Source organism: Entelurus aequoreus, linkage group LG15 (genome assembly GCF_033978785.1).
Source record: "Entelurus aequoreus isolate RoL-2023_Sb linkage group LG15, RoL_Eaeq_v1.1, whole genome shotgun sequence".
NCBI classification, from domain to species: Eukaryota; Metazoa; Chordata; class Actinopteri; order Syngnathiformes; family Syngnathidae; genus Entelurus; species Entelurus aequoreus.
This window is the reverse complement of record NC_084745.1, coordinates 22,599,702-22,624,936: the sequence shown is the minus strand read 5'-3', so window position 1 is coordinate 22,624,936 and position 25,235 is coordinate 22,599,702. Positions and strand designations below refer to the sequence as shown.

The following is a 25,235-nucleotide window of genomic DNA, read 5'->3' as shown; positions in this document are numbered from 1 at the left end:
CCTGCTGGCCCCACCATGGACTGGACTTTCGCTGATGTGTTGGACTTTCATAATATTATGTCAGACCCACTCGACATCCATTGCTTTCGGTCTCCCCTAGAGGGGGGGGGGGGTTACCCACATATGCGGTCCTCTCCAAGGTTTCTCATAGTCATTCACATTGACGTCCCACTGGGGTGAGTTTTCCTTGCCCGTATGTGGGCTCTGTACCGAGGATGTCGTTGTGGCTTGTACAGCCCTTTGAGACACTTGTGATTTAGGGCTATATAAATAAACATTGATTGATACAGTATAAAACGTTTTGGTCCCAATACCTACCCCTGGGGAACTCCACAAGCAATGTCCAAGCAAATTGAGCTATGGTTTCCCAGCTTCACAAACTGTTTCCGTCTGTCCAAATAGCTTTTTATCCAGTCTATTGCCATACCTCTTATACCAATTTTCTCCAGTTTATTAATTAATATATTGTGAGTGATAATGTCAAAAGCTTTTCTGAGGTCAATGAAGATGCCAATTGCATATTGATGATTATCGTCTGTGATTCTTTCAATGGATTCCATCAATGCCTGAGAAGTTGATCTTTTAGTTCTAAAACCATATTGACTCTCTGAGAGTACATTATATCTTTCCAGGAATGAATCTAATCTGTTATTAAATAGTTTCTCCAATATTTTTGAAAATTGAGGCAGTAGTGAGACAGGTCTGTAGTCTGTGAAGAGGTGTTTGCTCCCATTTTTATACCCTGGAATGACCTTTGCTATTTTCATTTGATTTGGAAATGAACCGGTTATGTGAGTAAGTGGCTTAGAAATCCCCTCAATGACCAGTTTGACCAATGACATGTCAATATCATTAAAATCTGTTGATTGTTTATTTTTACAGTTTTTTACTATGTCCAATATTTCCTTCTCTTCGACTCTCTCAAGGAACATTGAGCATGGATTTCTCTTCACCAGATCCCCCATATGCTCCCCTTCAATCCCTCGATCCATAATTTTACTCTCTAGATCAGGGCCTACTTTAACAAAAAAGTGATTGAAGCGATCTGCCATCTCCTCCATATTGTAATTTTCAATATCATCTTCTTTGAAATATTTAGGTAAGCTGTTTTGTTTGACACCATCTCTTATTATACTGTTTAATATGTTCCATATCCCTTTTATATTATCTTTATTACGCTCTAGTTTATTCTTGTAGTATTCTTTCTTACTTATCCTTATAATACTGATTAACTTATTTTTATATTTTTTATATTTATCCTCAGCTTCTTTGGTTCTCTGTCTAATAGAATTCCTGTATAAGGCATGTTTCTTTTTACAGGCATTTTGCAAACCTTTCGTTAACCATGGACAGTTATCATATGCTCTTGTTTTGTTGTATCCTTTGATTGGACAATGTTTATCATACTTTGACTTAAATATTTCCAAAAATATATTATAAGCACCGTCCACATCTTTTTCATTATAAATCATATCCCAGTTCAGTGATACTAGATCCTGTATTAACATATTAATTGATTTGTCTGTCTTTATTCGCCTAAATATTTTTTGTTTATCTGTCCTATTCTTATAAACATAATCAATTACCGTAAACACTGGCAGGGGGTCGGTAATATCGCAGACTAATAACCCACTTATTTTTTTATCAATTACATTGGTAAATATGTTGTCTATGAGAGTGGCACTGTGAGATCATGTTTTGTTTTAGTTTAAGATCCCTTAGTTCTGTTTCAGCACCCCTGGGTTTGTGTTTCTCGGTTGCCATGGGTGCTGATTATTTTCACCTGCCTTTGATTAGTGTTCAAGACACTCACCTGCTCCTGGGCAATAATCAGAGAGCTAATTATTCTTGCCTTTCACCACACTCGGTATGGCTGTTTTGTTTGCTTCATGCAACAAGTTACGTTGGTGAGTATTGCTTCCTTGTTCCATACTAAGCTTTTCCTTTAGCTTACCATAGCTTCCCATGCTAGCGGCATGATTGTTCTGTTTTGTATTCCTGCCTGACTAATTTATGGAAAATAAATAATTTTCTACCATCACCCTGCTTCCGGAGGTCCGTCTGCATCTTGGGGAAACGACCAGCGCATAAAGATGCGACCCAAGCGTAATAATTAGTTACTTGTCAGCTTCATACATCCAAATAATGCACAATTTACTATTGCTATTAATGATGTCATGTACAGTTAGAGAGCTGCCAAATTCTGCTGTTTTCAATCCAGTAGATCTTATTCCCTGCACTTTTGTCTAAGCTCCATACTTGGCAACAATTTCAATTTTCGGGTTGACGGTCTGTGCTCTCAGGATAGATTGCAGCGGGTGTTCATCTGTGAGACGACTTTTTAGAATATTGTACGTACATGTACCATAATGCACATCTAATATATCACTATATTGATAAACGGTGTTACGTATCAGTCATCTGTGGTTGTTTTTTACTGCTGAACAAAGAGTGCATTACAGCCGATGAATGTGTATTGTACGAACAGACTTATATGGTAAAAATTTTTAACACTAATGAGGAAATGTACGCTTTTCAAAATACACGTCCGTTGTCCATTCCAACATCCGAGACTCTTAATGAGAATCCAGAAAAGTTGCCGCATCTGCCAAAGTGCTCCCATACAACAGACCTAAACAATGCCATCAACTCATCCTTCAGCACTCTGTTTTAAAAAAAAGTGAGCTTGCCATATCTCCAACACAAATGTCTCCACAAATCCTGTTTCTCCTTCGCCTTATGTAGCACAATGCGCCCAGAACTGTCAGGTCAACTGAACAGCTCAGATTCTTTGTATAAACTTTTCCATCCTTAGTCTTTCCTCATTCCCTTCCATATTCAACCAAGGGCTATGTATGCTTGGTCCTATTCCCAAATATTTTTATTGCGGTTACTGTGACTTTTTTGTTCTTGCCTGTGATGCCTCCTCCATTTTTTACACCCGTGGTCCTGTTTACTTCTTCTACTTGGCTGAACAAGCAGTTGATTAGTTTGAGCCCTGCTGCCACCTAGCTGAAGGCTTATGTATTATTCAAGCAAGAATAAAGACACATACTGAATTGCCTTGACACCTGGAGAACAGCAATTTGTGCAAAAAGTACTGAAAAATTGAACAGTTGAACTTAAGGAAGGTGATATTAAGTTCACCAGTAAAAGGTATCATCCATACTGAAATGTCCTCCGAAAGCCGAATACCTCTAACTTTTTTGTAATGAAAAGCTAACGTGGTCTAACAACCTCTCTATCCATCCCACCTTTTTCCTAATGTTACAATGTTAAAAAACAAAAGTAATGCATTCACATACTGTACGATGCTGACCATTGCCAATAATACAACGTACCAAAGTCATCATCTGTTTTTTCACCTTCCGACTCGCTCTCCTCTTGCGCGACTCCCATCCCTCTCTGCTTGTCACCCCCCACACGCAGACATCCTGTCTTGCAACGGTCGGCGTCGCTTCCTGAGCGCAACTCAGTGTACTGCACCCAAAGGGAACTGTTAAGATCCTATAGCAATGTATCAGGGCCGTTCTTTGTACAGTCACAACACATCCATGCCCGCACATTTCACACATTTCCGATATAGACACAATCATGTCCTTATGGTAGCATGTGTGACGGGTGCAGTAACGCTTTCATGTCTGTTGTGGGTAGTAACATGTCTACTTCACCTGATTGCACTCTTTTATATTCAATACAGAGCACCGAAAATTAAACCTATGTCTGGAACGCCATCGTTCCCCCGTGTGTATGCCCATTTTTTGGTATAGCCCTTTGAAATCTGCCTGGCAACAAGTGGCTAAAGAAATGTTTGCACTCTGGTGTCCTGGTTTGTAGCCTACCTTAGCAGTTGGTTCTTATCTTACCGTATTTTTCTTCAATAAAAACACCAGCCAGCATTTAGCCTATACAACATGTTTAACAGCAACAATTTAAGAACTGTGTGTTAAAAGTGTGTGCCACTCAGACGCTGCCAAATACTCGCTGACTTTATTTTTACATTTTCATCTGCAGCTGGTCAGTGGTGAACTTGCAGAGCGGGATAGAAGGAGGGTGAGAGACCATGTAAACACAACCCACAGTCTGTCCTGTCTGTGGGTCATGCAGGGACTTATTTCTGGGGAGGAAACTGAGCCGCCAGCATATGCATTTTAATAAAGTGCTTCTCCCACACACACAGGACGTCCCTCAGTCCAACAAGTCTTGAAATAGAGTCGTCCGGTCGTTAGGGTCAGTCTGACAGAAAGACTGACAGAAGGAGGGAATGGAGATGGTTTAGAAATTAGATGATGACAAATCATGTTATCAAGATGATATCAGGGTTGTCCAAAATAACGATCAATCACAAAAAATTATTGCAATAATCATTAATCGACTGCAGATGCTCCTTTACCTTAACCGTGGATGTTACCTGAAAGGTGGCGTTGGTTGTTATGTGGTCAGTGATAAGGTCAATGCATACGTCAGTACAAAACATGAGGGAAGAGAAAAAACTTTTACTAAGTAATGAGCAAATACATGTAGTGCATTCAAGTAACACTCTTTTAAAATAGTTCTGTATGTGATTCTGACAGAAAAATTGGAAAATTGGGGTCTTCTTTAAGATAATTTAAATAATGTATAAACTGATTAATCGTGACTAATCCAAATTCAAAAAACTATAATTTGACTGCACCATTATTTGCATTATTTATCAACATAGATTAATTTTAATGTTGTTATTGGTGTAAAATGTTTCGTTGACAGCTCAGTAAATACGTTTTAAATACATACGAAGGTCCTGAGTTCAATTCCAGGCTGGGGGTCTTTCTGTGCGGAGTTTGCATGTTCTCCCCGTGACTGCGTGGGTTCCCTTCGGGTACTCCGGCTTCCTCCCACCTCCAAAGACATGCACCTGGGGATAGGTTGATTGGCAACACTAAATTGGCCCTAGTGTGTGAATGTGGGTGTGAATGTTGTCTGTCTATCTGTGTTGGCCTTGCGATGAGGTGGTGACTTGTCCAGGGTGTAACCCGCCTTCCGCCCGAATACAGCTGATATAGGCTCCAGCACCCCCCGCGATCCAAAAAGGGACAAGCGGTAGAAAATGGATGGATGGATAGATGTTATGGTGAACATGATACAAGAAATTGTAATAGTATAATATTTTATGTAATATTATAATTTCTGCATTGTGATAAAATGTATATATACTGTATATACATATGTATCTATCAAAATAATATGATAAATATATATATATTATATTGCTTTGATTATTTTTATTTATCTATTATTTATATTTTTGTATTATTTTTTATTATTGTTAATTTTGTTTATAATTGTACAACTACAATAGTTGCCATTTTAAAGGGATTCAGGCAACAAAGGTAATGTGTTTTTGTGCATTGGCACTGGTGGAGTTTTGTTAAGTATTTCAGCTCCTCTGATTTTCTATAATACCTTTCACTGCTAATACTAAGCTTGCATTGATCCCAAAACGTAATATTTTTCCTCTCTTTTGGCTGTTTTGAGCATGGCCATGATACAGTAGCTGTGGACACAAGCCAGGTTTATGTGATGGTTTTAGCCTGAGGATTTGCTACCACTCAGTGCTGATGCCATCATGATGGATGTCTATTTTGTTTTTCACTCCTGTCAATGCCCACTAGAGAACATTTAAAAATGTATTACATGTGCAGTACTAGTGTTTCATGCTGGATTAAGGTTGGTTGGATGCCATTTAGCTGTGACTTTGGTTTTAATTATGGCTGTTAATGTCATAATCCGTGGGCCGGATCATGTTTTTTGTGTTTTCTGTTAGTTTTGGACTCCTTTTGTTATTGCTTGTGCACCTGTGAGTTTGTTTCGTCACCATGGTTACTTATTATTTTCACCTGCCACTTGTGTTCCTGACGCGCACCTGTTTGCCATCACTGACACTATTTAAACCTGCCTTTTTGTTCACTCGTCCTGTTCTCCTTGTTTGCGGTAAGCATCAGTCACGTTTTTTTGTATTTCATGTTCCCGACTCTTGTGCTAAGTGTTAGCCTTAGCTTCCCGTGCGTTCGGCACGCTTTTCTTTTGCTTGTTTTTCTGTTTGGCTATGATTTATGTTAATTAAACCATCTCTTACCTTCACGTTTTTGTCCGGAGTGTCCGTGTTGCATTAGAGGAACGATCCCGCACAAATATGCGACCCCCACGTGACAGAAGGAGAACAGCATACAGTTCTTCCGCCACGAACTTCGAGAAGCTGGACTTAGGTATTTGGTTAGATTTGGAGGCAATGGAGGTGGAGACTCTCCGCTATTCCCCCTTGGAGCGCCAGGACCTGATGTGGGGTCCTAATGGAAAGTTCATCCCCCTGAACTACGTATGGCCCGAGGACATTGTCGCGCCACCGCAGTACCGGACGCGTCAGCAAAAACGGAAGCCAGCCAAAGAGGCTTCGTTTCGCTGTCAGGACGTGTCACTCCCGAAAGCTCCTCCTCCGGACCGAAGCAAGCCCAGTCGTCTTCTCCTGATGACGTCACCCCGTCCACGGCTGATGACATCATGGACCAGAATTTTTTTTTTCTGAATTCTGTTTCCCTTTTTCAGCCACCTCATAAAGACTTTGTTCCAAAAATAAAGTACCAGCAGGACACTTTTTGGAAAAATAGATTCGGTCAACTTCAATCACCTCCGCCCCCAGTGACTCTGACTCAGCCCCTAAGGACTCTAGCCCCGCCCACGTCAAGGACTTTTTCCCGCTGTCCTCCCACACAATCTCAGGTGGGGGGGAAAAGATTTTCTGAACAATTTAAAGAGGAGGATTCTGCCCCCCTCCTGACCGCCCGCCACCCACCCGTAAAGACTGTTCCAGACCACAAGGAGCGCGTCTGGTATCCGCCCCTTGAGGGGGGGGCTGGGGCCGGGAGCTGTGCTGGTGGGGTGGCTCAGCTGCGCCCAACCAGGCAGCAACCTCCATCCCGGCCGCCACCACCAGTCTTTTGGCATGCCAAGCCGCAACCCCCAGCTAGACCACCTTCGCCATGCTCATGGCTAACCTCAGCCCGGGTGGGCTTGCAGACGCCACCATCATCTCCGGTGGGCTTGCAAACGCCACCATCATCTCCGGTGGGCTTGCAAACGCCACCATCATCTCCGGTGGGCTTGCAGACGCCACCATCATCTCCGGTGGGCTTGCAGACGCCACCACCATCTCCGGTGGGCTTGCAGACGCCACCATCATCTCCGGTGGGCCTGCAAACGCCACCATCTCCAGTTCCTGCTCCTCGGCTGGCACCTGTACCTGCTCCTCGGCTGGCACCTGTACCTGCTCCTCGGCTGGCACCTGTGCCTGCTCCTCGGCTGGCACCTGTGCCTGCACCTCGGCTGGCACCTGTACCTGCTCCTCGGCTGGCACCTGTGCCTGCTCCTCGCCAGACACCGGTACCTGCTCCTCGCCAGACACCGATACCTGCTTCCACGCCTGACTCGCCGCCGGTACCTGCTACCACGCCTGACTCGCCGCCAGTACCTGCTACCACGCCTGACTCGCCGCCGGTACCTGCTACCACGCCTGACTTGCCCGCTGCGGCGTCCAAGCCTGCCAGGACGGCGCCGACGCGCCCACCTCCCCGTCAACCACGGAGGTGGCCGCTCCCTGGTCGTCCGCCTCGCCAAGTGCGCCCACCTCCCCGTCGGCCACGAATGTGGCCATTCCCTGGTCGCCCGCCTCGCTTGCTGCAGCGGCGTTCCACTCGCCGCCGCCACTTGACTTTGCCTCGGTGGATTCGGGGACACTTGGCTTGGCGACCCACCTCCAAGTCCTCCCTCCGCCCGCCCGTGACTTTTAATCCTGCTTGTTTTTTTTGGTTTTTTTGGACATCTTGTATCTGTCCTTGAGGAGGGGGTACAGTCATGATCTGTGGGCCGGATCATGTTTTTGTGTTTTCTGTTAGTTTTGGACTCCTTTTGTTATTGCCTGTGCACCTGTGAGTTTGTTTCGTCACCATGGTTACTTATTATTTTCACCTGCCACTTGTGTTCCTGACGCGCACCTGTTTGCCATCACTGACACTATTTAAACCTGCCTTTTTGTTCACTCGTCCTGTTCTCCTTGTTTGCGGCAAGCATCAGTCAAGTTTTTTGTATTTCATGTTCCCGACTCTTGTGCTAAGTGTTAGCCTTAGCTTCCCGTGCGTTCGGCACGCTTTTCTTTTGCTTGTTTTTCTGTTTGGCTATGATTTATGTTAATTAAACCATCTCTTACCTTCACGTTTTTGTCCGGAGTGTCCGTGTTGCATTGGAGGAACGATCCCGCACAAATATGCGACCCCCACGTGACAGTTAAACGATTAAAATATTGAATAGCAATTAATCGCAGTTTGTTCATAGTTAAGAATCTCGATTAATTTCAGATAAATATAATTTGTTGTCATTAATAAGTGTACCCGAGACAGGTAATGTTCAAGTATTTATTACCATGACTGGACAGTTAGTTTGCTTTAATGAAATGTTTTTTAAACAGCTCAACACAAAAAGGACATAAATATGTTTTTAATTAGAATTAAAAAAATACCTGAAGTGCGTTGATGTCTTGCCATATGTTACATTTTGAAGGAATATAGATCTTGTACTCCTGCTGTAGGAACACTTGCATTCAGAGGAGGAGCTACACTTCCGTATTTAGATACCCGTTTCACGCATTATTAGCACAAAATGCGGATTGTTTTGATCATAGTTTGATTGTGAAAAATGTGTGGTAATGTAATCTGTGATATTTCTACCTGAATAAATGCTTCTGCTATTCAGTACATTACATGTTGTACAAGTTAATGTTATTCATACCTCTGCATGTTTTAACCTTCTCTATGTATTAATAAAATGTAATATTTATCCTATTAAACATTCTGTAATTGCGGACTATTTATAAGAACGAGTTATAACATATAGTACCCTTTATTTCAATCTGCCATAAATCAATTACTTAGGTAGAAAAATCACAGATTACATTACAAAACATATTTCACAAAGCATGATCATAATGTAAGACGAGTTTTCATTTTGTTATGGTAGTAAAACCAGATGTAATGCGTAGCCCTATTATTGTGAAGCCAGAACTGTGTTATTGGTATGAGAAGAGGTGTCTTAACATATTTTGACGAAAATGTTTCCAAAAATGGAATAAAAGCTCAATAGAACAGAAAGACGGTAGACAGGGAGTCTACAGTTTCTTAATAATTTTACTAAACCAGAAACAATCTACATTGTATGTTATCAATACACTCACCTGTAATGTAAACACAGACGTGAAGCTCCTCTTCTCTACAAGCAGCAAAGCACGCCATCAGGCGTTCCCTCCAATGATGTCGTCTCACGGCGATCAACGATAAAATAGTCTTGTCTTGTTGGGCTTTGGATTTGAGATTTCCATAATGTGCCCTTTTCTTTTTGCATTTCTCCTTGCTATTTTTGAGCTTGTGGCTCAAAAGTAACTGAGAGGTATTAGATTTTCCCACACTACAGAATAGAGTGAGGGTAAAAAAAATAGTCAGGATGCACACGCGTTAATCGCGCGTTAAAACAACCTAAAGGAACTTATAGTTAATGTGTTAATGGTGTAATTATTGCGTAACTTTGACAGCCCTGGTTTTAATATAAGAAGTAACAGGGAAATGTGCTATAGTCTCCCAAAAAAGATGTGAATTGGACAGTGCATGAATGAATTGTTTACACTACAATATTGTCTCCTTGTAGGACGGCCCATGCCAGGACTAAAAGCGAGGCTGCAGACCAGGCCGCCGTCTCTGCCGTGCATGACTCAGAAATCGCCAGATCGGTTGCAAGGGAGCTCGCGCCCAACTTCTATCAGCCAGGTAAGCTAGTTTCATGCATTGCACATCCCTGTAGATGACACACAGCTGCAAGTTTACAATACACATTCAAGCTGTCAAAATGTGTTCAATCCCAATATAAAGTTGTATGTGGCAGTAATATAAGAAAAAGCAGAAAAAGTACACCCACACTGTTCTTTTTTTTAGCAGCAACATTCTCAAATAAGAGTCTCTTTAGGTTACTTTGTGGAAATAAAAGTGTTTTTTGTAATGAGCTTGTTGTTCAGGGTGCACAAAGGTGTCAGCCTTTGTGTTGCGACACTGAAATGGCAGACTAGAAGCATTGAGAAGGGTTTCAAACACGCCACAATGGAGGCTTGTGTTTGTGCCAACAAGTACTGTATGCTGCATGGAAGGAAGCCCTGTCACTGCGTTCTATGACTTGTTCTTAACAGCTCGGGGAATAGCTGCTCAAATCTGGAGCTGTAAAACCTGCTAAAAATATGTGTAATTTCTTATGAAATAATGCACTCTTTTCATCGCACAGTGGTTCTTTTTCCACCAAGATCTTCCTTTTCATGAATGCAAGCCTGTTACAAAAATAGTTAAGAACTTGCTAAACTTTTTAGTCTCAAAGCTCTTGCTTGATTCAACCATATATATCAGACTTGGGCATTCTGCAGCCCGCAGGCCACATCCGGCCCTTTGTGCGTCCCTGTCCGGCCCGCGTGAGGCCAATCATAAATTACAAAATAAATTTTAAAAAGTATCTATGTCGAGTGTGCAATACAACGGTGCTGCTTTTGTTTTGAAAAGCGTTATTTGTATTACTTCCGTGTGGACGTATGCGCGTGCGTGATTGTGAGTGAATGTGAACAGCTGCAATCACAAATTACAAAATAAAGTTGAAAAAACATCTATGTCGTGCGTGCAATACAACTGTGCTGCTTTTATTTTGAAAAGTGTTATTTATGGGCGTATGTCCGTGTGTAACCTGTGAGTGAAGGTGCACAGTGACAAGTGATGCACGGTTTACCCCCGAGACGCTAAAAAGAGAAAAGTTGATGACGAATGCCGTGTTTCCAACAAGACATGGACTGCCAAGCAACGTTACCTCTAAGGTGTGCGCCTGCACAATTGCGCACTGCTCAAGCATCCTCTGCGCACAGCAAATATATGCTGTGCACAGCAAATATATGCTGTGCACCAAATCAAATCCCATCTGAATTCTAAACAAAATAGATACATTTATGCTGTGTAATTTTGCAATGCAACTTTGAGTGACAGTGACAACTAGCGGCCCTAACGGTGTTCGTCAACACCGTTCAATTGAACACCGTTCAATTATTGTAACTTCTATCGAGATGCTTCGAGGCCAGGAATTATACCGATCACTTTATTGAGCAAAACTTTTTATATTCGGCCATAACCACACCAAAAACATGAGTAAAACACTCCTATCTCGAAAAACTAGTCATTTTCTGCCTTACAAACCAGGTCAAAACCCACTTGTCATCTGTCACCAACACGCATACCACTAAACCACTGGTGCGTTTATGGCCACACAAAAAGTCGGACAACTCAAACACCACACAAAGTTACACTATGACTCCTCAGTCATACGTGTGCTTATTTTACTGTCATTTATTATTAATGTTAATATATTTATATTATTCATGGAATGCTGTTACTAGAGAAAGTTACAGGAATGCACACTTCATCCTATGCTTACATTTCATTGTGCAACATGAGGATGTTTAAGGGGAACTAAATGTGATCTCTGAAAGGGGTACAAATGATTTCCAAAGCAGTGCTTTTGGTATAAAGTTAAGTTAGGTTAAATGAAAGTATTATTATTATTAATAATAATAATTATTATTATTATTATTATTATTTATCTTACGGTATATATAAAAAATAATATTGAGCAAAATTTAATTGAAATATTGTCGACGTGGCCCTCCAGCAGGTTGCTCATGCAGCCCCCGGTAAAAATTAATTGCCCACCCCTGATATATATTATACAGCGGAATCTCAATTTACAAACTTGTTTCGTTCGTGAACAGGGTTCATTTAAAAAAAAATCATATGTAGCATATTTCTCAATATGAAACAATGTAACCATGAATAGTGTGTTTCAGCCTTGACAAAACATTTTTTGACCAAATATTTTAGTAAAAGTTTGTACGCTTTGAACACAATATAAATCACTATATAGTACTGTTTATATAACAAACATAACAACGGGGTGATGGATCAACAATAACTAGCTGAACTGTCGTCTTTTTTAGCTACCCTGCCGAAATGCAGACACACTGTCACTAGCTGTGTGGTGCACTCACAGTTTGAAATCACAAAACTCCTAAAAAGGGAACTGCGCTTTTTTGGGAATTTTACCTATTGCTCACAATCATTATGAAAGACATTATTTTTATTTGTATTGCATTTTTAATATTAAATAAATGTGATCAAAAGTCTGCTTACAATGGCGCATATAGTAGCTGCTGAATTCCGCCTACAAAGCCTTTAAAAAAACATACAAAGATGTAAGTATATATGTAATATAGTAACTAGTACATTTATAAAAATATTTAATATTTACATATTTTGATCATTTTAAGCATACACGGCTCATTATTTTTTAAAAACGCATCACAACATTTGCTTTTTTTTCTTCATTACTGATTATTACTCACTGCAGACTTTATGAGAGCATAATATAATATATATTATATATGTTATTATTGTTCATGTTTTATTATTTATTATTATAAAACATATCTTACTGTGCAAGGTCTGATGTCATTAGGATGCCGACTGCTGGGATGTTCATATAGTCCCATTTAGGTGAAGAATTATTCATAATCCTCACAATGAATAGGGGTGAGGGGCGGGAGGACCAATCGTCTTCCTTGCCAGTTTCGAGTCCAAAATGGCTGTCAGAGTGTACCAACTTGTCGCGATACCTACTCAGACTTATTCTGTGCAAGTGAGATGCATGATTTATAATATAATAAACTTACATCGAGCAAGGAAGCGAGGAAGCAGCACAACACTCGATCATGTAAACACAAGCACACAAGCTTGTGATCACGGCGCCGCTATAAATAGTTTGTCTGTGTTAGCGCTTATAATAACAAAATCACTAATACTTGGTTAATATTCAAGTAGCAAAATGTAAATGGAGCATTCTTGGCGCTTTTTGAATGGTTATTTATTGTATTTTAGTGGAGCTCCTTTTGGTTCCGTTCTAAGCGGACTTTTATTCACGTTTATTTAATATTTTGAATGCATTAAAAAAAATACATCCGTCGTCCTGTCTCTCATAATGATTGTGAACGAAAGGCAAAATTCCAAAAAAAGCGCAGTTCCCCTTTTACTTAAACAACCAGGTCGATAAACTTAACCTTGTCTCTTAATCTTCTTTGTGGTCAGCCGAATGGAGGGGGAACCGGGTGAGGCAGTGTCGACAACGCTGGTACAATACAATAAGGGGTTTGTAAATGGAGGTTCCACTGTATGTGTATGGACTAGTGTTGTACCGATACCACCGGTACCAAAGTTATTTCGATACTTTTCTGTACTTTTCGATACTTTTAAATAAAGGGGACCACAAAAATTGCATTATTTGCTTTATATTAACAAAAAATCTTGCGGTACATTAAACATATGTTTCTTATTGCAATTGTCCTTAAATAAGATAGTGAACATACTAGACAACTCGTCTTTTGTTAGTAAGTAAGCTTTCCGCCCGAATGCCGCTGAGATAGGCTCCAGCACCCTCCGCGACCCCGAAGGGGACAAGTGGTAGAAAATGGATGGATGGAAGCAAACAAAGGCTCCTAATTTAGTCTGCTGACATATGCAGTAACATATTATGTCATTTTCCATTCTATTATATTGTCAAAATTATTAAAGACAAGTGGTAGAAAATTAATTATTAATCTATTTGTTCATTTACTGTTAAAGGCCTACTGAAACCCACTACTACCGACCACGCAGTCTGATAGTTTATATATCAATGGTGAAATCTTAACATTGCAACAAAGTGCAATTTTAAATTTCCCGGTAAACTTCCGGTTGAAAACGTCTAGGTATGATGACGTTTGCGCGTGACGTCAAGGGTTGAAGCGGAAGTATACTATACTATTGTATCTCAATACAAACAGCTCTGTTTTCATCGCATAATTCCACAGTATTCTGGACATCTGTGTTGGTGAATCTTTTGCAATTTGTTCAATTAACAATGGAGACTGCAAAGAAGAAAGTTGTAGGTGGGATCGGTGTATTAGCGGCGGCTGCAGCAACACAACCAGGAGGACTTTGAAATGGATAGCAGACGCGCTACCGTGACTACAGCTTTGGCTTCCAAACATTTGATCGCTTGCCCGTACATGTGTGTCGCTTTGTGCATGTTACGTACGTAACTTTGGGGAAATATATGTTTCTTGCCGACTCTGATGGCGGCCGGGGTGTCGTCGAAAGCTACAGCGCCCGCCACCGCACCGCTGTCCTCACCTTGACTTCCTCCGTCTCCGGGCCGCCGACCGCATCGATGATCAGGTAAAGTCCTTCGTCGCGCCGTCGATCGCTGGAACGCAGGTGAGCACGGGTGGTGATGAGCAGATGAGAGCTGGCGTAGGTGGAGAGCTAATGTTTTTAGCATAGCTCTGTCGAGGTCCCGTAGCTAAGTTAGCTTCAATGGCGTCGTTAGCAGCAGCATTGCTAGGCTTCGCCAGGCAGTGCAGCATTAACCGTGTGGTTACAGGTCCAGAGTTTGGTAGTATTGTTGATCTTCTGTCTATCCTTCCAGTCAGGGGCTTATTTCTTTTGTTTCTATCTGCATTCGAGCCCGATGCTATCACGTTAGCTCCGTAGCTAAAGTGCTTCACCGATGTATTGTCGTGGAGATAAAAGTCACTGTGAATGTCCATTTTGCGTTCTCGACTCTCATTTTCAAGAGGATATAGTATCCGAGGTGGTTTAAAATACAAATCCGTGATCCACAATAGAAAAAGGAGAGAGTGTGGAATCCAATGTACCTAAGTTACGGTCAGAGCGAAAAAAGATACGTCCTGCACTGCACTCTAATCCTTCACTCTCACGTTCCTCATCCACGAATCTTTCATCCTGGCTCAAATTAATGGGGAAATCGTCGCTTTCTTTGTCCGAATTGCTCTCGCAGCATTGAAAACAATGGGGAAATGTGAGGAGCCCTTCAACCTGCGATGTCACGCTACTTCCGGTACAGGCAAGGCTTTTTTTTATCAGCGACCAAAAGTTGCGAACTTTATCGTCGATGTTCTCTACTAAATCCTTTCAGCAAAAATATGGCAATATCGCGAAATGATCAAGTATGACACATAGAATGGATCTGCTATCCCCGTTTGAATAAAAAAAATTCATTTCAGTAGGCCTTTAATATCTGCTTACTTTCTCTTTTAACATGTTCTATCTACACTTATGTTAAAATGTAACAATACTTCATTCTTCTTTTGTTTGGATGCTTTACATTAGTTTTGGATAATACCACAAATTTGGGTATCAAGCCGATACCAAGTAGTTACAGGATCATACATTGGTCATATTCAAAGTCCTCATGTGTCCAGGGACATATTTCCTGAGTTTATAAACATAATATAAATTTTTTTTAAACGAAAGAAGATGTTGTAATGGCAAAAAAATATTGACGTAATCATAGTAGTATCGACTAGATACGCTCTTGTACTTGGTATCATTAGAGTGGATGTTAGGTGTCGATCCACTAATGGCGTTTGATTACATTTTGATGCCGGTGAGCTACGGTGTTTATTGAAGCATGTTTAGCTATTCCTGGTCCTGCAGGGATGATACTTGTAAGAAAGTTACTTTATTTGTCGCCATGCAGGCGAGAATTAGTGATTTAGAAGTTGCTAAAACACTGCCGACTGGGGCTGGACTTTAGCCGCTAGATAGCTAGCCATGTCTTAAAGCACCTCTTTCTGAGGGTGTTTCAGTGTTATAGCTTCACCTTTATCTTTAGTTTTGAAGCCAAAATGCGTCCGTTCTCCCTTTTCTGTCTACACACTGTGTCTGCTTGTAAGTACTCCGTGATTGTGCGCTGCCGAATATTCTCCTCTGCTCGTAAACCAGCAATGACACGACGTGGAGGACCGATACTTTTCAGAGGCGGTATAGTACCGAATATGATTAATTAGTATCGTGTTACTATACTAATACCAGTATACCGTGCAACCCTAGTATGGACTATAACAGTCAAAAGTTTTGACAGTTTCTCATGCTATTAAATGAAAGGGTCTGTCTACATTTTTGACAGGTACTGTGCATGTTTTTGTTTTTTTATTGTTTATCTTGTTTTGGTCAAAACTGAGCATTAGTAGCTTTATAATGGAATGTCTTCAAAAGTATATACAGTAATCCCTTGATTATCACATCTTATTGGTACTGAGTGTTGTTCCCGCTGTTCATTCGATATCGCTCAAGTCAAAGGCTCACCAATGTGGAGATATTATTGAAGAGCCAGGAGTTGAAGATGAAGTGCGTCAACAGTTTTACTCCCCAATGCACATGAAAACAAGCACGCAAACAACAGAAATTCCCCTTTAAGGGGCACTACTATGCAAAATATACTTTTCTTACCTATTGGTACCTGCTGTTGTGTATTTGGGATCTGCATAAGACCGGAAAATTTTTATTTAACCAGTGGCTGAGATAGGCTCCAGCGCCCCCCGCAACCCCGAAGGGAATAAGCGGTAGAAAATGGATGGATGGACAGTGGAGGGGTTGCAGCGATATTTATAAAATAATCTTGCCTTCCTTCACACTTCCACCAAACGAGCCGTTTGGAATTTGCCCCAAAAGTGTGACGTTTTTACCAGGTGTGACGTCAGTGGATTATCCATATAAATTTACCCAAAGTGCTTTGTGCGTGTTCGCCATTGTAGTCTGATGCTGTAATCAATAAGCTCCTTCTTTTTTGCTATCCTCTTGTTGTGGGGCAGACTGGCTCGTACATGGAAATGCATCTTCCACTATTGACATTTGTAATACAAAGTAGCAAATAGTTTCAACTTATATTTGTCAGTAGACTCGATATGGAAGCACTAAAACACAGACTGGCGGGGAGAAGACACAGTCGAAGTGGAGCATCTTAAATAGGATCCTGAAAAGACGGTCAGAAAGCAGCTTTAAAACTGTCTGTAAAACACAATCTATGCAAAATTTATGAAGACCACAAGGAAGTGTTTTAAATGTAGAAAAAAAAAAAATCATAATATAAATGGGTTAAATGATAAATGGGTTATACTTGTATAGCGCTTTTCTACCTTCAAGGTACTCAAAGCGCTTATACAGTATTTCCACATTCATCCATTCACACACTGATGGCGGGAGCTGCCATGCAAGGCGCTAACCAGCAGCCATCAGGAGCAAGGGTGAAGTGTCTTGCCCAAGGACACAACGGACGTGACTAGGATGGTAGAAGGTGGGGATTGAACCCCAGTAACCAGCAACCCTCCGATTGCTAGAGCCATATTGGGGCGCCACGCCGCCCCAATATGACCCCTTTAACCTGGAAACGGAGGTCCCCCTTGGTGATCTTAACAATGTAATGATAAATATACATATAAGACATAAATAAGACTTAATTTGGCCCCAAAATACCTAAAATATGCAACAAGCAACAACAAATACAACCAGCAACAACAAATACAACCATGATAGCGTGACGAACATTCAAAGCACGATGTGGTGAGGAACACCTGTACAGTATACTAAAGTGCATGGTGTATTCAGACCTGGTCATTTTGAACTCATATTATTACGTTCTGTTCTATGTATGTGTATATGAAAACAAGCACACACCTTAAAAGTTGTCTGATGGGTACCGCGGCGTGTCTCTCTCCCTCGCTCACACTGTGCAGTATATTTAGGCCTATGAGCTGGATGACCTCGGTCCTTTGCCAGAAGGCGCCACAAAATAGTGAGTGACCAACACATGGACAATGGTACTCATTCAAGCGCGTCCCCACCACTAAGCTACAGAGATGCACTGTTCTGGCCAGGAACACAGTGTGGCGTAGTTTGTATGTTGTGTTGTGTTGTGTTGTGTTTTGTAAACCAGCGGTCACAAATCCACAAGTGTCCACAAGTCTGTTGTGCAGAGTGTCCTTGCCTTTTATGTGGGATCATGAATGAGAGCGTGGCCGACGTCATTGTCATCATCATAGTGTGCATGACGGGGCAACGTCCAAAGAATCCAAGAATGCCATTCTGCTTTGTTGCTGGTTCACTTTGTCCTTTTGCAGTTTGCTGAATGTAAACAGGCTCCCCTATTCTATATTGTGGTTGTGTGACAAGCACCTCAAAGAGAACATGTCCTCAGTTGGCTAGCTAGAGGGGAAACAAGAGTGAATGATGTTCTTCTTCAGTGGTGTCATTGCTAGTGTTATATTAGGACAAGGCTTTAAAGACATTGCAGAAGTGCTTAGCATTAAAAGGAACCCACTCACACACTCAATAGTGTAAATATAACTTGTATATGGCTATATGACATTTAAATAGAGTAAAAAGGTAAAATCATTCTAATAAGGATGCCCAAAAAATGGTGGGTCATCATATATAACGAGGTGGTGTTGTTAAAGGGAACTTATGATTCTCTTCTTTTCAAAAATGTAAATGTTGTGACAATGTTGGATACTCGTCAAAACACAAGGTTCATGCATTTGGAGTATTTTTTTTTAACGGTGGGCCATTTGTTTTAACACAAATGATGCATGTACAAGGGTGCCCACATACTGTATGTGGGCATCCTTGTAAATGCTGTCGCCCAGCTGGAGGATTTTAATTTGCAGTTTAAAGGGAACGTCTCCACACTCGAACCCTTTGCCGATATACACAGAAAGTGGGTTATACTTTTGACTGTGGAACATAATTTACGTAAAATTTACAGAAGAAAAATATCCATTTTTTTGTTTACCTGGGAGCTGCATAAGTCCGGAAAATGCAGGCATATGAAATGTCCATGAAAAAGCGGAAGTCCGCGTTTTTAAACATTAATTTTCGCTTCAAAGTATCACTTCTGCATTTTTTATGGAATATCAATAAAAATAGGATCCAAACTAAATTTGTTGAAAGCTCGCTTCAGCTGCAAGTACTCTCTGTTCACTCTGCCTGCAGGACGGGGAGATGATCGGGGGAACTAAAACAAACTGTGATGCTCAGGTCGCATGACGGCGATAGTTTGCCGTGTTTCCAAGATGTAGAAAACCGAGGAGGCAAAATGCAACTAAAAAGGTATTTAATGGCTCAAATAAACAAAAGACGAGTGCCGTTAGGAAAAGCACCAAAGCACAGAGAAGGCTATGCAAAATTGATCTGGGTATAAACAAAACGGAATGCTGGAGTACAGCAAAAACTCACGGGTGAAAATATGACAAAGTCCCGACAAAGGCTACAGCAAAAGCTCAACTTAAATAGCCGTAATTACAAAATGAAAACAGCTTCAAGGAAAAGATACTCAGAGGCGGGAATGAAGCTGCTTGACCAAAAGAAGAACACTACTGTAAACCGGAACTAAGACATTAAACTCAGGAAAATGCTAACAAACTCAATATAAGGCACAATCTGATGTGACAGATCATGTCAAAACTCGCTAGTAAGAGAACCGTCTAGCGAGCTGACTTATTCTCACCTCCGTTCGATCGCCGAGCCACAACGTTGACGGCTGTCCACTTAGCTGCTAATCATATTTGGATTATTACAATCCAAACACTGTTAGTTCCAAACCAGTTATATTTCTGGAGTATTTATTAGTAGCCAGCGAGGATGTATATTTTTGACGTGACGGATTGTAAACAGAGGTCACAACATCAAACGTATAGTACCTGAGGGGTCGTGGCAACAGGATAGAGTTGCCAAACGGGAGTTCTTTGCATGCATGTTATAGAATTTTACTTTATGTTTTCAATAATAATAATGTTAGTAAATTATCTACTAAAAAAATTTTAACATTCTGCGGTACATTACATGGTACATGTAAGTGTCAAACTGACAGCCAAAAGAGGTTGGTAGATGAGAAATAAACCTAAACGTAAAATACAGTGTAGAATTGGAAACGGCGTGGCATGGTTGGGAGAGTGGCCGTGCCAGCAAATTGAGGGTTCCTGGTTCAATCCCCACCTTCTACCAACCTCGTCACGTCCGTTGTGTCCTTGAGCAAGACACTTCACCCTTGCTCCTGATGGGTCGTGGTTAGGGCCTTGCATGGCACCTCCCGCCATCAGTGTTTGAATGTGTGTGTAAATGGGTGAATGTGGAAATAGTGTCAAAGCGCTTTGAGTACCTTGAAGGTAGAAAAGCGCTATACAAGTACAACCCATTTACCATAAATGTAGTCTTGATTGTCAAAATGTTCTTTTGCTCATAAAACTTTTCCTCTTTTTTTCTTCATTTTCCTCTTTTTTTCTCAAAGGGTGCTCGCATCCCTGAAAATGTGAAATCAAACCATGGAGGCATGGCGGAGATATTTCTAAAACAATCTTTCCTATTTAATCGCAATTACTCGCATTTTGTTAGTTAACTCATAATTAATCACAATGAATCTCAAATAGTAGAGATGTCCGATAATATCGGACTGCCGATATAATCGGCCGATAAATGCTTTAAAATGTAATATCGGAAATTATTGGTATCGGTTTCAAAAAGTAACATTTATGACTTTTTAAAACGGCGCTGTACGGAGTGGTACACGGACGTAGAGAGAAGTACAGAGCATTTGCGTCTCCCAGTCATACTTGCCAACCCTCCCGATTTTCCCAGGAGACTCCCAAATTTCAGTGCCCCTCCCGAAAATCTCCCGGGGCAACCATTCTCCCGAATTTCTCCCGATTTCCACCCAGACAACAATATTGGAGGCATGCCTTAAAGGCACTGCCTATGCGTGCCGGCCCAATCACATAACATCTACAGCTTTTCACACACACAAGTGAATGCAACACATACTTGGTCAACAGCCATACAGGTCACACTGATGGTGGACGTATAAACAACTTTAACACTGTTACAAATATGCGCCACACTGTGAACCCACACCAAACAAAAATGACAAACACATTTTGGGAGAACATCCGCATTGTAACACAACATAAACACAACAGAACAAATACCCAGAACCCCTTGCAGCACTAACTCTTCCGGGACGCTACAATATACACCCCCCGCTACTCCCTACCTCTCAGGGAGATCATGTCCCAAATTCCAGGCTGCTGTTTTGGGGCATTTAAAAAAACATAATGCACTTTGTGACTTCAATAATAAATATGGCAGTGCCATGTTGGCATTTTTTTCCATAACTTGAGTTGATTTATTTTGGAAAACCTTGTTACATTGTTTAATGCATCCAGCGGAGCATCACAACAAAATTAGACATAATAATGTGTTAATTCTAAGACTGTATATATCGGTATCGGTTGATATCGGAATCGGTAATTAAGAGTTGGACAATATCGGAATATCGGATATTGGCAAAAATGCCATTATCGGACATCTCTATCAAATATAAATGTTTTGTCTTTGATAAGTGTACCTTTTTAAACTGTATACCCTACCTGGGACTAGGCAATTTGAACTATGCAAAGGTTTGTCTACTAAATGTTGTGCTTTTTTTAACAGCTCAACACATAATGAAAATAAACAGACACACACCCACTTGGGGTGTAATCAAGTCCGTTAGTGCTTTCTCTTTCTCCCATTATGAAAAACATATACTGTTTTTATTACATTTTCCCCACTAATTCTGCCTCTCTGTCATCACTTGTTTCTCTGTGAGTCTAGGCTCTAGTGTAGATGCACATGCATAATTCGTGTGCCTGTGTTTGGGGTCGTGCCAAGTCGACGGGAGCGCAATAACCAGAAAATGTTGTGTAGAAAAGGATAAACTACTTACTGCGCAGTTGTGTTTTGCTTTATTGTGGAGACAGAAAAGCAAGCCCAAGTAAGCAACCTCACGTTTATTGGTTTATGGGCTTGTTTTTTAACCTGTGGTTGCTTATTTGAGCTTGGTTTTAGAATTATTATTGTTTTTATCATTATTATTGATAATAAATAAATATCCATAACTGCACCCACACACAACGTTTTCTGGAAATAAAAAGTATTTTTGTAATGAACGAACAGTTTTAAACCAAGGCCAAATAATCCTACACATTTGTTTGTTCACCTACGGTACTCAATCTGTAACACAAATAAATAATTAATAAACATAGTTCTCATAAATTAATAGTTTTGATTTACTTAATGAGATAAATATCCTTTTTTCAAATAAAGTTCAATATGTGTATGCACATTAAACACTTAAAATCTTTACTATGCCAGTATGTAGAATTACATTATGGAATAGATTAAAAAAACAATCCTGATGAACATAGATAGATAGATAGATAGATAGATAGATAGATAGATAGATAGATAGATAGATAGATAGATAGATAGATAGATAGATAGATAGATAGATAGATAGATAGATAGATAGATAGATAGATAGATAGATAGATAGATAGATAGATAGATAGATAGATAGATAGATAGATAGATAGATAGATAGATAGATAGATACCGTAATTTCCAGACTATAAGCCGCTACTTTTTCCCCTCGTTCTGGTCCCTGCGGCTTATACAAGGGTGCGGCTTATTTACGGCCTGTTCTTCTCCGACACCGACGAAGAGGATTTCGGTGGTTTTAGTACGCAGGAGGAAGACGATGACACAATGATTAAAGACTGACTTTTCATATACCGGTAGGCTGGTTATTTTGATAACGTACATGCGAGCACTTTGTATTACTTTGCACCGTTGTATTATTTGTACTCTGCACGAATGCTGTTCGCCATGTCAAAGATGTGAAAGTTTGATTGAAAGATTTATTGTTAATAAATGGGACGCTTTGCGTTCCCAAACAGTCATCTCTGTCCCGACAATCCCCTCCGTGGTAGCAGGAACCCCTATATACTACGGTAATTACACATCAAAACCCTGCGGCTTATAGTCGGGTGCGGCTTATATATGGAGCAATCTGTATTTTCCCCTAAATTTAGCTGGTGCGGCTTATAGTCAGGTGCGGCTTATAGTCCGAAAATTACGGTAGATGGATAGATCAATAAAGTACTATCTATCTATCTATGTTCATCAGGATTGTTCTTCCTTGTAAACACTTTGAGTTTGAACAGTTTCTTAAGATGGATCATATTAGTACATTGTTTTTTAATCTATTCCATAAGGTAATTCTACATACTGGTATAGTAAAGTGTTTAATGTGCATACACATTTTTTAAGTTACATTTTCCTCCAAAGTTATAGTTATCCCTTTTTTTGTTGAGAATAATTGTCGTGCATTTTTGGGTAGCAGATTATAGTTTCCTTTTAACATAATTACAGCTGTTTGCAAATTCACCAAATCATTGAATTCCAATATGTTTTAAAATGATTACAGGGTTTAAGTGTTCTTGAAAGCCAACAATATATTTGTATTATAACGGACCTCTTTTGTAACAAAAGTCTGTGAATGAAGCATACTTTTATAGTTATTTTACCATATTTCTACACAGATATGGTAACACTAGCGAACAGTAGAGAATACAGGGTGTTTTTTGGTCCAGAACATATTTAACTAGCTTTGTTCATTAATAGAATATGTTTTGCCACATTGGGCTGTATATTTTAATATGAGATTTTTCGTTCATTTTTTCATCTATTATTACACCCAAAAATTTGATTTCTTTCCTGTCAATTTGTATTTGTGTTTGACTTTCTCATCTATTGTTATCAAAATAGCATTATTTTAGTTTTACTGAGACTTGTTGATAACCCGTTTTTGTCAAACCATCTCTTTAATTTGTTAATTTATTCTGTTATAATTTGTATTTGCTTCTGTGGGCTCTCACCTGAACAAAATGCTGTCGTGTCGTCTGCAAATAATACTAACTTTCACGTACACATCTACTCCACCTTTTTTCTTGTTGTTTTGTTAGTGTAAATTAGTTCATATTCTTCGAGGTCAAGATCTACTCTTTTTTTAGTATTGATTTGTGTTTCTGAGATAGCGATCACTTTGAAGGGGTTTGTTGAATTAATTCAAATAGGTTAATTAGGTCTTCAAATAATTATGCAATTGGTTATTCTTATAGCCAGACCTGATATCACGTGAGAACCTCTGAGGAAATCAACAGTTGTAGTCAAAACTGTCAGGTGCGGAAATAAACACACAAGTCTGGCTATAAGACTAACAAATTGCATGGTTTGTTGAGTTGTTCCCAAAAATGTGTCTGTTGAACAAACTAGTATTCCTGATGTGTGAGAAAACATTTGTATCTGGATCTATATGATTTTTCACTTCCAGACTTTTATGGTCTATGTTGCTAGGGTTTTCAGTTCCACATTGTCTTTCAATCTTTTGTGTTGCTTGATGAATGCCCATGAGTATAATGCATGTGCTCCTAAACCCAGGTATTTTTGTTCAATGGTCCCTTGGTACGTAGTAGTGTTGATGTTGGATGTAGATGTTGATTTTCTGTTATTGATCCATTATCGTTGTTGCCAGAGCTTTGTGAACTTCAATATTTGTTCAGATCCTTGATGTCTTTGGCAACAAGTACTCTTGCTTCTGGATCTCCATTCAGCCTGATGTGGATTTACCATACCATACCAACTTAATTTATAAAGCCCTTTAAAAACAACCACAGTTGAAAAACAAAGGGCTGTAAACCACAAACAATTGAATGCACAAAAAGTACAGGCAAATGACAGACCAAAATATATCATTTTGCAGTTGGCGCTCCAAGTTCCCTGAATTTGTTCCTGCCTCCTCAAGTTGCGTGCTTGTAAGCATTGTGTTTAGTCATGTACACATGTATACCCTTCAGCTTCTTTCCCTGTTTCAGCAGTGCCATTTTATATTCCCTGTTGGCGAGCTTCACGATAATGACTAGTGTCGTGTTGTTGTTTCTTCCATTCAATGGAATGCACGCGTCAATGGTGTTAGTATTGACACCAACATCTTTTGATTAAAGAAAGCTGACCACTTGTTGCTCCGTTGAAGCTGCATCCATTTCACCTGGTTCTTACCTGTCAACTGCTCTGGCATAGGATCTGGGATCGATGCACAGCCCTGTAACAATGACATAATTCATGTGTTTTCTGATCAATCTCATCTTTGATATTCTTCAGATCAGCGTTGTTGCATGGCCTTCAGCTGTTGGCGCAATGCTGCATTCTTGCAGGACCTTCATCTCCAGTCTCACTTCTGTGCTGTCCTTTTTGAGAATATTCACATAATCGCTGAACTTCTTTATTTTCTCACAAAAATCCTTTCTCAAGATGTCATTCTGTGATAGTAGACATTTGATATTTGAGTGTATACTTTTATTATATATTTTCTCA

General features: G+C 40.2%; 1 protein-coding gene across 2 annotated transcripts in view; it reads left to right on the top strand.

The window, feature by feature from the left end:
* jph1a (junctophilin 1a) overlaps positions 1–25,235 on the top strand; it is a 136,902-nt gene that overhangs the window by 76,906 nt on the left and 34,761 nt on the right. For both annotated transcript variants that reach the window (XM_062021075.1, XM_062021076.1), the window contains one exon: positions 9,727–9,845. In XM_062021075.1, coding sequence (XP_061877059.1) covers positions 9,727–9,845 — 119 coding nt within the window. The remainder of the gene's footprint in view (positions 1–9,726; positions 9,846–25,235) is intronic.